Raw genomic sequence first — 15466 nt, 5'->3', positions numbered from 1 at the left:
GCGATGCTCTGCCCACCAGGGGGCGATGCTCTGCCCATCCTGGGTGTCGCCATGTTGCGACCAGAGCCACTCTAGCGCCTGGGGCAGAGGCCACAGAGCCATCCCCAGCGCCCAGGCCATCTTTGCTCCAATGGAGCCTTGGCTGCGGGAGGGGAAGAGAGAGACAGAGAGGAAGGCGCGGCGGAGGGGTGGAGAAGCAAATGGGCGCTTCTCCTATGTGCCCTGGCCGGGATTCGAACCCGGGTCCTCCGCACGCTAGGCCGACGCTCTACCGCTGAGCCAACCGGCCAGGGCCCTATTTTTCTTTTTAACAAAAGAGAGACAGAGTCAGAGATGGGGACAGACAGACAGGTAATGAGAGAGAAGCATCAATTCTTTCTTGCTGCACCTTAGTTTTTCACTGACTGCTTTCTTGTATATGCTTTGACCGGTGGGCTACAGCAGAGCAAGTGACCCCTTACTCAAACCAGCGACTTTGGGCTCCAAACCAGTGACCTTTGGGCTCAAGTCAGCAACCATGGGGTCATGTCTATCATCCCACGCTCAAGCTAGCCACCTCGGGGTTTTGAAACTTAGCATCACAGGCCAATGCTCTATCCACTGGCTATGATAAGGATTTATTTTTCTATCAAGTAACAGTGGTCTGTGGCTGATACGGTGTTTACTATATTCAACAGGGCTTTCAATTCTGTCTCAAAAATCAGCTCTGATCATGGCCAAAGATGAGGAAGGAGAAAAAAAAGAAGGTGAGAGCACCCCTAATCCTTTTATGAATAAGACAGAAGTGGCACACTCACTGCATTAACATCTCATTGGTCACATGGCCACAGAAAGCTGCAAGGGAGCCTGGGAAAGGTAGTCCTCAGCCCAGCAGCCATGTGTCTAGCTACAACGAAAAGAAGAGGAAAATGGATGTTGAGAGACAATTAACAGTCTTTGTCACAGATACACAAATGGGAACCCAAAAATTTTATGAGACTTTTATGGGAATTGAAAGAGGAAGTCTGCTATGTGTTTCGACAGAATTAGTACCATATGTCTAGGTGTAGATTTCCTTGTATTCTCCTACTTGCAATCAGTTAGATTTTTTGAATCGGTGGGTTGGTGTTTTTCTTGAGTTGTACAAATTGTTAGCTATTAGTGCAGCACCTTAGTTGTTCACTGATTGTTTTCCCATATGCAGCTTGACCAGGGTGGCTGCAGCCAAGCCAGTGACCTTTTGCTCAAGTCAGCGACCTTGGGCTCAGGTGGTTTTGAACCTGAGTCCTCTGTGTCCTGCGCCGACACTCTATCCACTGCACCACCGCCTGGTCAGGCAAGATAGGAACAAAACTGAAGCTCCTCTTTTCGGCTCTGTGTTTTCCAATCCTGTGAAAATCACTAGAATGTTCTGAGAAATGCTGATGTCTGGGTCCCACCAGGGAACGTTCCAATTGCTCTGGGGTCGGGCCTGGGCCTGAGCACTTCCGGTGATCGTAATGGGAAGCCAAGGTTGAGGAGCACTTCTCTGATTCATCTGCCCACTGCCCCTAGACCGCGTCCTCCCCTCTCTCACTCCCAATACATTCTAAGCAGTCTTCTGTCTTCCCAAAGCTGTGATTTCCTGGTTTCCACATTTCTTTCTATTGTTTCTCCTGTGGGAAAGGAGGCAGAAACCCTGGTGATTTACCACATTGGCAGGAACCAGAACTTCCCCTCATACTGTTTGTCTTCACAGGAGATCTCCGGCTGAAGCAGAAACGCTGGTGTGGAATGAGCGCCCGAGTGGGCACTGTGTTGTCAGGGGTCTTTACCATCATGGCCACTAACCTGTACTTCATCTTCGAACAGAAGTACTTGAGGAGGGGCAATTGCACTGAGGTGATCCGCGAGGACGAGAGTGTGATTACCCTGATAAGTCAGAAAATTAGGTGTTGGAGCTGGAACATCGTCCTCTTCCTGTCGTGCGTCACCATCCTGGTCTGCTGCCTGCTCCTCTACTCGGTCTATGCCCAGAAGTTCAGGGGCCTGGTGATCTACGTCTCCTGGATCGTTTCCTATGAAGCCGCGAACGTTGTGATACAAATCCTCACCAACAGCGACACCAGCATTGCGGGGGTCAAAATCATGCGCTGGTTTGGCTTGGTGTCCCATGGATTCATGCAGTGCTTCTTTCTGTTCTATGTTGTTACTTATGCCCGGATAATCTATGAAAGTCAAAACCGGGGCATATTTATTCCCTACGGCAGACGTGTCTCTACAAGCAACGAAGGGTACTCACGGAGGATATCAAAGCTGATCAGCTTGGCCCACCACTATCATGAGTGACGCCGGCCCTCTCCTCTCCGGGACGGGCCTCCCAGGTTCTCGCGCTAGTTCCGCTTTCCTCCGCTGCGCTCTCTCGCTGGTCTGTGGGGCAAAGACCTTACTGCCACCCTTTGAGGGCAATGCGAAGAGAACTCCAGTTAGGGTCGCAAGTGGGGCATGCTGCTCATTGAGGATGTTTAGTTAAAGGTCATTGTTATTTATCAAGCACTCCAGAGTTGCTCCTTTTTCTGGTCAGTACCGCCTTATTGGGCACAATGAAGAGGGCAAGGGAAGGAAATTTCAGCTTGAATTGCGTCTGGCGATCTGTTCATCTTGGTATGTCTTCATCTGCCTTCAACCCACAGCACTCTGACTTAACCCTGAGACAGACAAATCCGGCTTTATATATAGTTCAGATTGTTGGAGCTCAGAGGGTGCTGCTGCTGCCGTGGGGCGGCTTTGTGCTATGGGTTTTCTCCCTACGTCTTCTATAATATATTCCAGATAAATAAAAAATAAAAATAGAAAAAAATCATTTTACCTTTTCTGTTTTGAGTACCCCCCTTTTCCAAATTTGTCAAATAACACAAAAGACAGCTAATCAAAAAGTATTTGGCTAAATCACTGTTTATGAATCTACTAGCCCACCTCATTAAATAGGACACACACGAAGGGAGAAAGATGAGAAAAATCAATTCTTTGCTGCAGCACCTCCATTGTTCATTGATTGCTTTCTTATGGGTACCTTGACTAGGGAAGGGGGAGCTCTAGCTGAGTCAGTGACCCCTTGCTCAAGTCAGCAACCTTGGGATCATGTCTATAATCCCGCGCTCAAGCCAGCGACCCCACAATCAAGCCAGTGACCTCAGGGTTTTGAACCTGGGTCCTCTGCGTCCCAGGCCATGCTCTCTCACTCTATCTGCTGCCGCCACCACCTGGTCAGGCTAACAAACTTCACTTCTATAATGGATCATCCATTCAAATAATCTCACTTCTTTATTTACTTTTCAAATGGTCAGTAAAGTGTTTCAAATTTCTTTAAAAAACAAACAAAAGCCTGACCAGGCGGTGGCGCAGTGGATAGAGCGTTGGACTGGGATGCGGAGGACCCAGGTTTGAGACCCCAAGGTCGCCAACTTGAGCTCGGGATTATCTGATTGGAGCAAAGTTCACCAGCTTGGACCCAAGGTCGCTGGCTTGAGCAAGGGGTTACTCGGTCTGCTGTAGCCCCATGGTCAAGGCACATATGAGAAAGCAATCAATGAACAACTAAGGTGTCGCAACAAAAAACTAATGATTGATGCTTCTCATCTCTCTCCGTTCCTGTCTGTCTGTTCCTATCTATCCCTCTCTCTGACTCTCTCTGTCTCTGTAAAAAATAAAAAAATTTAAAAAAAAACAGCTTTGCATTTTGGTTCAGAAACTATCAGAAGCAGCTGAAGCCAGAATGGAAAACAAAGCACAAACATTAGACATTATGTTAAATGTTTGTTTATTTTATAGTTTCTTGAGGCATAATTGACATAATGACACAGAATGGGTTTTTTTGCTACTAATTTTTTAATTAATTTTAATGGGGTGACATTGATAAATCAAGGTATATATGTTCAGAGAAAACATCTCCAGATTATTTTGACATTTGATTATGTTGCATGCCCCTCACCCAAAGTCAAATTGTCTTCCGTCACCTTCTATCTGGTTTTCTTATGACACAGAATGTTTAAAGTATATTATTTGAGATAAGTATTATATACCCCAGTGAAATCATGACCAGAATTACATCATGACCAAAGGTATCACCTCCAAGAGTTTCCTCAGTCCCTGCCTCTCACCACCCCCATCACAAGTACTAATTTTCTGTCACTAGATAATAGTTTGCATTTTCTAGAGTTTTACATAAGTGGATTCATACACAATGATTCTTTTTTTTTTTTTTTTTTTTTTTGGTCTGGCTTCTTTCACTCAGCTTCTTTTCTTCACTTTAGTTGTTCACTGAGCTCATACGTGCCTTGACCGGGGCTGGGCCAGTGTCCCCTTGCTCAAGCCAGCCACCTTGAGCTTTTTATGCCACTGACCTTTGGGCTCAAGCTGGTGAGCTTTGGGATCATGTGGACGATTCTCCCCTACACCCCGCCCTCCCCACTCAAGCCAGTGAGTCCAAGCTGACAAACCTGTGCACAGAGCCAGCGACCTCAGGGTTTCCAACCATGGCTTCAGCATTCTGTGTGGACACTAAGTGCTGCTTTGATTTTGATATGTCATGTTTTCATTTTTAGTTTAGTAAAAACACTTTCTAATTTCCTCTTGAATTCTTTGATCAATGGGTTATTATTTATCAATGTACTTCTTTGTCCCAATATTTGGAGATTTTCCAAAAATCTTTCTGTTATTGATTTCTAATTTAATTATAGTATGATCAGAAAACACATGTAGGGTCTAAATAATTTTACATTTATTGAAAATATTTTATGGCTTGGAATATGTTCTATCTTGATACATCTTCCATGTGCATCTGGAAAGAATATTTATTCTGCTAGTTTGGGGGGCAGTGTTCTAGAAATGTCAATTAGATTAAGTTAGTTTATAGTATTCTTCAAATCTAATATCTTTTCTGATCTTCTATTTATTAACTACTGAAAGAGAGGTATTGAAATCTCTGATTATAATTCTGGATTTTTCTATTTCTCTTTGTAATTCCATCCATTTTTGTTTTATGTATTTTGAAACTATAGTGAGTGCATAAATGTTTAGGATTGTTATACCCTTCTGATGAATTGACCCCTTATCACTGTGAAATGACTTTCAGTGTCTCTGAGATTATTCTTTGCCCTGAAACTTTCTTTATCTGATGTCAATACAGCCACTCCAGAATTCTTTTGATTTGTGTTGACATGAGATATCTTTTCCCATATTTTAATTGTTTTAACTAATTTATATCTTTTTTTATGTGAGAGAGAGGAAGGGCGATACAGAGACAGATTCCTACATGTGCCCTGACTGGGATTAACCCAGCAACCCCCATCTGGGGCCTCTCTCAATCGAGCTACTTCTAGCACCAGAGGTGGAGGCTCCAAGAGCCATACTCAGTGCCTGGGGCTGATGTGCTCAAAATCAATCGAGCCTTGGGTGCAGGAGGAGAAGAGAGAGAGAGAGAGAAGGGAGGGGGGGGAGAGAAGCAGATGGTCACCTCTAGTGTGTGCCCTGACCGGGAATCGAACCTGGGACTTCCACATGCTGAGTCGACTTTCTACCACTGAGCCAACTGGCCAGGGCCCTATTTATATCTTTAAAGTATTCTTATTATAGGCAGTATATAGTTGGGTCTTGCTTTTTTATTCAATCTAACAACCTTTTTATTTTTTTGAATGAGAGACAGAGACAGGAAGAGAGAGAGATGAGAAGCATCAACTTATAGTTGCTGCACTCTATTTGTTCATTGAATGCTTCTCATCTGTGCCTTGATAGGGGACTCAAGCGGAGCCAATGACCCCTTGCTCAAGCCAGCGACCCTGCATTCAAGCTGGTGGGCCTGTGCTCAAGCCTGCAACCTTAGGGTTTTGAACCTGGTACTAGCATTCAGGTTGACGCTCTATCCACTGCGCCACCAACAGTCAGGCCAAATTTGTTGCATAAAAATGGCTTGACTTGTGGTGGCACAATGGGTAAAACGTTCAACCTGGAATGCTGAGGTCCCTAGTTTGAAACCCTGGGCTTACCCGGTCAAGACACATATGGGAAGCAACTACTATAAGTTGATGCTTCCCGTTCCTCCTCACCCCACTTTCTCTCTCTCTCTCTACTCTCTCTCTAAAACTAAATAAATAAATATTTTTTTAAAGTTGCATAAAAATGGACATATATTGCATTTTTTAAAAAGCCAAGTAAATATCGACAAACACTGTGGGGAGAACAACTTCTGGTATGACAGCATAAGGAGCCCTGTGGTCCTGCTCCCCAGTGAGACTAGTGAAAATCATGAAGACACACACACACACACACACACACACAGCCAGCCCCTCTGGAAATGCTCCTAAGGGTATACAGCAAGTGAAGAAACATTTATTCAACAAAATCAACGAAGATTTGGTAAGAAAAGTAAGAATTTTGTTTTGTTTTGTTTTGGTATTTGAACCTAAAACCACTTCCTCCCTACCCTTTCCTGCTCAGCCAGGCGGCGTCTATTCCATACTGGTGTGGCAGGAAGCCCGGCCCCCGCACCCCCAGCCCTCAGTGGGAGGAGTTTTCTTGGGGGGAGGGGAACAGGACTTGGCATTTCACACCCCCACCCCAGGAGCCTGTTGCTGAGGCAAAAGGTGGGGGACTGCTTGGCTGCCCAGCCCCTACCCCTGGGACGGACTCAGAATGTTGGATGTGGCACCACTTAAGGGTACTGAGGCCCCAACTGCCATTGCCCCAGGTTGTAAGGTGGTGGCAGCCATGGCGGGGAGGCAACCCAAGAAGACCCCAACCTCCTGCCTTTTCTCCTGCACAGAGCACGCAAATTCTAAAGCAGGAGTGTCACTAAGACAGAAATTTTGGCTGGGGCATGGGAGCAGTAGGCCATAAGACAGTTTTGCAATCTCTTCCCAAAGGATCTAGCTTCATTTACAACAGAGCATGGAGAAGTTCAAGCCCAAAGGCACCCTAAAACATAGAGAAGATTATGGCAAAAAGCAACTGGGGCCCTGGCGGGGCAGTTCAGATGGTTAGAGTGTCATCTCGACATGTTGGGTTGCAGGTTTGATCCCCAGTGAAGGCACATGCAAGAATCAACCAATGCATGAATTAGTGGAATAACAAATCGATGTTTCTCTCTCTCTCTCTCCCCCTTCCTCTCCAGACAAAAATCAATTAAAAAACAAATAAAGGCAATTAGATTTGTAGATCCAGTGAAGAGACAGGCTAAACTGTAGGCCAGCTAGTTTTCAGAAGAGAAGGGGAAAGAAACAACTAGGAGGAACCTTCTTGGGAGCAGAACAAATATCAAACACTGACTTTTGAAATTATTCTTTCAAAGGAGCCCAAATTTGATTGGATTAGTCTGTAGAGTAATTTATGCCCCAGGACATTATTGAAAACAATAGAGGAATCAGCAAGCAATGAGGGGCCTTCACAGCTGGGGTAGGTCCGGGAGAGTGGGAAAGAGCTCTGTATGACCGTGGGCATCCTAGGGTGTGGGTGTGGCTGTGCCCAACACTGCCCCTCCTTGAGAAGCAACACTGGAGGCCGCTGCGTGGTCCTGGACTGGGAGGGGGGAGATTTAATTTACTAAAGTAATGCAGGCATTTTCTAAACAAGTACACAAGCATGTAACAATAATAAGCCTGTCCCGGCCCTGGCCGGTTGGCTCAGCGGTAGAGCGTCGGCCTAGCGTGCGGAGGACCCGGGTTCGATTCCAGGCCAGGGCACACAGGAGAAGCGCCCATTTGCTTCTCCACCCCTCCGCCGCGCTTTCCCTCTCTGTCTCTCTCTTCCCCTCCCGCAGCCGAGGCTCCATTGGAGCAAAGATGGCCCGGGCGCTGGGGATGGCTCTGTGGCCTCTGCCCCAGGTGCTAGAGTGGCTCTGGTCGCAACATGGCGACGCCCAGGATGGGCAGAGCATCGCCCCCTGGTGGACAGAGCGTCGCCCCTGGTGGGCGTGCCGGGTGGATCCCGGTCGGGCGCATGCGGGAGTCTGTCTGACTGTCTCGACTGTCTCTCCCTGTTTCCAGCTTCAGAAAAAAAAAAAAAAAAAAAAAATAATAATAATAATAATAATAATAAGCCTGTCCCTGGCAGAGCAGCTCAGTTGCTTAGAGTGTTGTACTGCCACACCAAGGTTGCAGGTGCGATCCCTGGTCAGGGCACATACGAGAATCAACCAATGTGGCCTGACCTGTGCTGGCGCAGTGGATAAAGCGTCGACCTGGAAATGCTGAGGTGGCCGGTTCGAAACCCTGGGCTTGCCTGGTCAAGGCACATATGGGAGTTGATGCTTCCAGCTCCTCCCCCGTCCTCTCTCTCTCCCTCTCTTTCTCTCTCTCTCCCTCTCTCTCTTCTCTCTAAAAATGAGTAAATAAAATTAAAAATTAAAAAAAAAAAAAAAGAATCAACCAATGTGGCCCTGGCTGGCAGGCTCAGTGGACAGAGTGTTGGCCCAGCCAGGGCACACAGGAGAAGTTACCATCTGTTTCTCCACCCCTCCCCCTCTCTGTTTTCTCCTCCTGCAGCCATGGCTCATTTGGTTCCAGCGCATCAGCCCTGGGCACTGAGGATGGCTCTGTGGAGTCCCCATATCAGCTACAAAAAATAGTTCGGTTGTGAGCATAGCCCCAAATGGGTAGAGCATTGTCCCCAGACAGGGTTTGCTGGGTGGATCTTGGTTGGGGTGCATGCAGGAGTCTCTCTCTCTCTATCTTACCTCCTCTCACTTGGAAAAGAAGAAAAAAAGAAAGAAAAGTATAGTAACTGAAATGAAGACTTCACTAGAGAGACTGAACAGAAGATTTGAACTGGCAGAAGAAAGAACGAGCAAACCTGAGGGTGGATGTCAGAGATGTGAGAAAGAACAGAGGGGGCCTGACCTGTGGTGGCACAGTGGATAAAGCGTCGACCTGGAAATGCTGAGGTCGCCGGTTCAAAACCCTGGGCTTGCCTGGTCAAGGCACATATGGGAGTTGATGCTTCCAATTCCTCCCCCTCTTCTCTCTCTCTGTCTCTCCTCTCTCTCTCTCTATCCTCCCTCTCCTCTGTAAAATGAATAAATAAATAAAAATTAAAAAAAAAAAAAAGAACAGAGGGAAAGATGCCAAGGACACAGAGCCTCAGAGGGCTGTGGGGTGAAATTAAGCATGCCAACCCAAAGGGGCACCACGGTACTCTGGCAGGAGAGGAGGGAAAGGAATAGGAAAAAATATTTGAAGAAACAGTGGCTGACAACTTCCCAAACTTATTGGCAAACTCTCACCTAAGCTCAACAAACTTCAACTAGGATAAACGAAAAGCCTCCGCGAACAGACGAGGCACAGTAAAGGTGCCTGAGTCAAAGACAGGAAGAAAATGGGGTCTTTTGCGGTTTTTTTTAATCATTTGTTTTATTTCTCAATTACAGTTGACATACAATATTATATTAGGCGTATCAGATATCAAACTGATAAGAACAGGTACTTCACTTGATGTTAGCCAAGAGGCTGAGAGGCGATAGGAGGGAAATGTTGACAGCAGCAAGAGAAAAATGACCTGTCACTTTAAAGGGACTCCCAATAAGACAAGTAGCTGATTTCTCAGCAGGACCAATGGGAACCAAGGGACAGGATAGCATATTTAAAGCACTTTCAAAACCCCACTGGTAACCAAGCAGCCCATACCCAGCAAAGGCTCCGAGTTCTCTCTCGGAGTTCCAGGTTGACGGAGGTGACTTCATAGTCGACATGTCTATTTGGATGTCCCTGGGGAAGTTGAACCCCCTTACCACCGTTTCCCAAGCTATCCTCCCCCTCATCTTCCCCTCCCCCATGCTAAGTGTGCTGGGGTCTCCATGCTCCCCACCTCCCTGAATGGACCACCCTCCAGCCAGGTACCCATTCTAGATGCCCCCTCCCACAGCCCCCGTCTCCAAATGCAAAGTCACTCACCCCAGCAATCCTCCCTTATCTGGCTTCACCCCGTTTTCTTTGTTGTTGGTGTTGTTTTGTGATAGAGACAGAGAGAGAGACAGATAGGGACAGACAGACAAGAAGGGAGAGAGATGAGAAACATCAATTCTTTATTGCGGCACCTTAGTTATTCATTCATTGCTTTCTCATATGTGCCTTGACCTGGGGGGGGGCTACAACAGAGTGAGTGACCCCTTGCTCAAGCCAGTGACCTTGGGCTCAAGCTGGAGAGCCTTGCTCAAACAAGATGAAGTGTGCTCAAGCCAGCAACCTTGGGGTTTTGAACCTGGGTCCTCCATATCCCAGTCCGACACTCTATCCCAGTGGTAGTCAACCTGGTCCCTACCGCCCACTAGTGGGCATTCCAGCTTTCATGGTGGGCGGTAGCAGAGCAATCAAAGTATAAATAAAAAGATAGATTTAACTATAGTAAGTTGTTTTATAAAGATTTATTCTGGCCTGACCTGTGGTGGCACAGTGGATAAAGTGTCGACCTGGAATGCTGAGGTTGCCGGTTCAAAACCCTGGGCCTGCCCGGTCAAGGCGTATATGGAAGTTGATGCTTCCTGCTCCTCCCCCCTTTCTTTCTCTCTCTCTTCTCTAAAATGAATAAATAAAAATTAAAAAAAAAAAAGATTTATTCTGCCAAACTTAGTGAAAATCCGACATAAAGTACTTGGTAAGTAATTATTATTATATGCTTTAATTTGCTGTAACTCTGCTTTATAAATTTTATAAAGTAAAGTGACTTCCTTACTTTATAAATCACCATTATTGTGGAACCGGTGAGCGGTTAGAAAATTTTACTACTGACAGAGATACGAAAGTGGGCGGTAGGTATAAAAAGGTTGACTACCGCTGCTCTATCCACTGCGCCACCGCCTGATCAGGCTCACCCCATCTTCTTTACCAGCCTCTCCCTTGTTCTGCCTGCATCCACTCTCACCCCCTTTCTGACCCATGATTCCCACAGCAACAAGAAATATTTTTCTAAAATGCAAACTGGATCCTGTCTCATACACACACACACCCTCAACATCCTTCCAGGTCTCCCCACTGCCTTCCAGGGAGACTTCGCCAGGGCGGGTCCCTCCCTTGTTCTGGCCCTGGCCACCCACGTAGCCTACCCCTCTGCTCCCGCTGAACCAAATGTGCTGTTTCTGGAACGGCGTTGCCTGTTCCTGAGCCTACCTGGGTGCCGTCCACTTCGCTGAGGGTGAAGTTCCTCCCTTTTCTGCCCGGTTGAGACGCACATCCTTTAAGACACACGCTCAGTGGGTACCTCCTCCAGAAAGCCTCTCCTGGTTTTTTTTCTGGGTTAGATCTTGTCACGTCTCAAGGACGCTGGGCCGTCTCCTCCACAGTCTTCATTGCATTGCATTGGGAGGTTTCTTTTCCTTAAACATACTTTTTTTTTTGTAATTTTTTTTTTCTGAAGCTGGAAACGGGGATAGACAGACAGACTCCCGCATGCGCCCGACCGGGATCCACCCGGCACGCCCACCAGGGGGCGACGCTCTGCCCACCAGGGGGCGATGCTCTGCCCCTCCGCTGCATCGCTCTGTCACGACCAGAGCCACTCTAGCGCCTGGGGCAGAGGCCAAGGAGTCATCCCCAGCGCCCGGGCCATCTTTGCTCCAATGGAGCCTCGGCTGCGGGAGGGGAAGAGAGAGACAGAGAGGAAGGAGAGGGGGAGGGGTGGAGAAGCAGATGGGCGCTTCTCCTGTGTGCCCTGGCTGGGAATCGAACCTGGGACACCTTGCCGCCAGGCCGACGCTCTACCACTGAGCCAACCGGCCAGGGCCTCCTTAAACATACTTGAAGACATTTTATTTATTTGTTTTCTGTTGGTCCAGCTTCCTCACTAGAATGTTTACCTGTGTACCTCCAGGACCAAGCTCAGCCCCCGGCGCCTGGTAGAGGCTCAATAGACGCGTGGTGACTAGATGTTGAACGAATGTATGGGGCGATACAACAGGAGACAGTGAAGTTAGATGTCACCCAGGAGGGAGGTGACAGGGTCCAAACCAAGGCTGGGGCAGCAGGGATGAGAAAACAACGAGGCTGATAAAGACAATGCCTTGAAATCTGCAACACAGGCTGAAACCACAATAATGAGCCTGTGTGGTTTGGGGCCCTATTTTGGGTTGGTGCCCAGGCGCACCCCGTGGGTAGTGGCAGGTCTGGAAGCGGCTCTGTGAGCAGGGACGAGGTGTGGTTCGGTTGATGGGGCAGGGAAGTATCAGTGCAGCTGTCCACTGGCCAGCACACGCCTCTGCCCCCGGACTCGGGACACTCCAGGGCCTGCTGCGCAGGGAGAGGGTTGTGCATCGAGGACTAAACTTGGGAGTCACGCAGAGTGGGAGGGTAACAGGGACTAGGGTGTGAGGCTATTTGCGGTGGACCTTGCAAAGGTTACGCTGAGTGAGATAAACCAGACGCAAAGGGACAATATGATTCCGCTTAGAGGAGGCACTTTGCATCGTAAAAGCCATAGAGACACAGAAAGTGAACTGGCCGGATAAGGAGGGCTGGGGGAGGGGAAGTGGGAGTCAGTGTTGGATGAGAACAGAGTTTTTCTTGGGGGATATGAAGAAGTCTGGAGATGGGTGGGGTGACGGTTGCACAACAACGTGAATGTGCTGAACGCCAGTGAGTCGTACTCTCAAAAAGGGTGAAATGGTAAAATGTGTTATGTATATTTTTGGACAATAATAAAAATCACTACTGCCTGACCAGGCGGTGGCGCAGTGGATAGAGCGTTGGATTGGGACACTTCAAGGTTGCCGGCTTGAGCGCAGGCTCATCTGGCTTGAGTGCGGGCTCACTAGCTTGAGCACAGGGTCTCTGGCTTGAGCCCAAGGTCATCAGCTTGAGCAAGGGGTCACTCGCTTTGCTGTAGCCCCCGTCAAGACACATATGAGAAAGCAATCAATAAACAACTAAGGTGCCACAACAAAGAATTGATGCTCCTCATCTCTCTCCCAGTCTGTCTGTCCCTATCTGTCCCTCTTTCTGTCTCTCTCTCTGCCTCTGTCACACACACACACACACACACACACATACACAAAAAGCTACTGACCAAAAAGGCAAAGACTATCTAAGATTGGCAGAGCGAGCGAGGAGAGGCCAGTGGGGTTTACGGCCACCCTCAGTGCCCCCCTGGGGCTGAGCAGCAGCCCTGCTCCAGGGGCCTTAGAGAGGGGTCATGTCGGGCTCCAACCCCTAGAAACCTCAGACCGAGGACGGCACATGTGCCCCTCACCTGTGACTCTTCCCCTTCCCTCTCCGCCCACAGGGGAGCTCCCCAGTGGGTGAGTGAAGAGGAGGGAGCGTGGCTCCGCAGTTCTCGGAATCACGGGCTGGTAAGGTGTTCTGGGCTGGGAGGGACGTTTGCACGGGTCCCAGCCTGTCCCAGCCTTGGGTCCTCCGCAGGGTCCTGAGGCTCTGGGCATCCCCCAAGGTTGGAACCAGGCTCCAGAGGGCAGGTCTAACGCAGGCTGCGGGTGGAGACCACCTGCTGGTCTTCACTTCTACCTTGGCGGCCTGTTAGCGAGGCCTCTTCACCTTGGGCGAGAAGATAGCAAGTCGGGTCCGTAAACCCTCCCCCATTCCCCTCACTGCTGGCTGCTCCCTGACTTAGAGCCAGTCTGGGTCAGGCTCAGGGAGCAAAGCAGGGAAATTCCATGACTGAGGGCTTGGCAGGAAAGACGGGGCACCCAGGGGAGGGTCTGGGATGAGCCCAAGCCCGTCAGAAACAAACGTCCCAGAGAGGAGCCCGGGACGGACTCGGACATTATTCCAGGCGCAGGAGCTTCCTAACTGCCCTGCTCCTGACACCGACAGGAACCCCCTGTTGCCACCAGCTCAGCTGGATCAGCACAGCGGGAAGTTCCCCGAGGAGTCTCCCAGACCAGTGATGCCCCACTCCCGGTGATGTGGCCGCCTCGTAGCCCATTAGGACAGAGCAAGGACCAGACCCTCGTGCCCATCTGGCCCATGGCCTGTCCACATGCCGTCTATTCCTAGTGGCTTGGGGATTTGTCTAGGGCTGTCTCTGCCATCCTATCATGTATCTCCACGATCTTTATTTTCCTGCAGGAGATGCTCTGCTAAAACAAGTATAAAATGAATGACAAGACGGTCTGCCTTCAACTGGGCATCTTCTCTGTCCTCAACACCATCCAGTTCCTCATCCTTGACTTGAACAATGCTGTGTCCCTTGGCTATGAGCACAAGCTGGACATCTACACGAACGAAAAGGCTGGGAATGCCCTGTGGCTCTTGACCAACAGGAAGAGCATCAGCATCAGCCTGTCCATCATCGCCGTCCTGGTCAGCCTCCAGTTCCTCTACTGCATCCAAGTGAAGAACTACAGGGGGCTGCTAGGCTACACCGTGTGGCTCGTCATTCAGGACTGCATCAACTTCTACCGGGTCCTGGTCGTCAAGACCATCATCAAAGAGATGTTCGAGGAGCTAGCTTACCTGCCCCTGACCTTCGAGGTCGCCCGCATGTTCCTGCACATCTTCTGTCTGCCTTTTCTCGCCAAGCACACGTACACTCTTTATAAGGGAGCCCAGGCTCTCCACGAGACAACCAGCCACCGGTTCTCCTCCCTCAGCATGAGCGACTTCTGGCCACCTGCCCGGCCGGGGGTGCCGTACCGCAAGTTAAACTGAACCGCACCAGGAAGAAGAGGGGGAGAGGGACAGTGCTCCCCAACCAACGGAGCCCCCCTTTCCCTGCCTGTTTCCTGTCGATTCTGCTTGCATTTTCAGGGGCCTTGGAGTTGTATGCATTGAAGAGTGACTCCTAGGGGCGGGAGGGTTGCAGCGATTACTTGCTGAGCCTGTCTGTGTCTGTGACTTGTTGCGTTGAATTACATTTGTGCTACCTCGGCCATCTCCTCGGTGCATGCTGTAGTCTCTCATTGTCCCCTCCTCTCTGCATGTCCTCAGTTTGTTTGTTTTTATGTGCCTTGACTGCGGGCTCAGCAGACCAAGTAACCCCTTGCTTGAGCTAGCGACGTTGGGCTCAAGCTGGTGAGCTTTTTGCTCAAACCAGATGAACCTATGCTCAAGCTGGAGACCTCAGGGTCTTGAACCTGGGTCTTCCGCATCCCAGTCCGACACTCTATCCACTGCACCACCGCCTGGTCAGGCCATGTCCTCAGTTTTAGTACATGTGCTGCCGAAGCGAGCACGTGTGTCCTCAGTTTTAGTTGTTCTCTTGTGGGTTGCCCACAGAGAGCTGGTTCTCCTGAGTCCCTTTAGAACAGTGCTATCTGACAGAATGTTCTTTGAGGATAGAAATGTTCTGTCGCTAGCTGCACGCGGCTACTGTGCACTTGGAATGAGACGACCACAACCCAGACTGTTTCAATATTTTAACTTGTTTTGATTTCAGAAACCATATTTGGCTAGCCTGTAGCTGCCACATTGGAGGTCACAGCACTGTGGAGCCTCGTTCTCCTCCTGCATGTCACCATTGACAGGACCCTTGTCCCGCATCAGACAGCGCTCTGCTTCCCTCACACCAGGGA

The 15466-nt window shown here is 49.1% G+C and overlaps 2 protein-coding genes and 1 pseudogene across 2 annotated transcripts; 2 read left to right on the top strand and 1 right to left on the bottom strand.

Moving 5' to 3' along the window:
- The first annotated feature begins 712 nt into the window (after positions 1-712).
- Positions 713-2307, top strand: TMEM217 (transmembrane protein 217). The gene is made up of 2 exons (XM_066252557.1): positions 713-746; positions 1718-2307. The coding sequence occupies exons 1-2, from the start codon at positions 713-715 to the stop codon at positions 2305-2307; spliced, it is 624 nt and encodes a 207-aa protein (XP_066108654.1).
- A 7045-nt stretch (positions 2308-9352) lies between these two features.
- On the bottom strand, positions 9353-9467 carry LOC136321448 (U2 spliceosomal RNA; annotated as a pseudogene).
- Positions 9468-14048: 4581 nt separating this feature from the next.
- On the top strand, positions 14049-14603 carry TMEM217B (transmembrane protein 217B). Its single transcript, XM_066252556.1, has one exon. The coding sequence runs from the start codon at positions 14049-14051 to the stop codon at positions 14601-14603; it is 555 nt and encodes a 184-aa protein (XP_066108653.1).
- The last annotated feature ends 863 nt before the right edge of the window (positions 14604-15466 follow it).

Source organism: Saccopteryx bilineata, chromosome 1 (assembly GCF_036850765.1).
Source record: "Saccopteryx bilineata isolate mSacBil1 chromosome 1, mSacBil1_pri_phased_curated, whole genome shotgun sequence".
Lineage (NCBI taxonomy): Eukaryota > Metazoa > Chordata > Mammalia > Chiroptera > Emballonuridae > Saccopteryx > Saccopteryx bilineata.
This window is presented reverse-complemented; position numbering and strand designations above follow the sequence as displayed.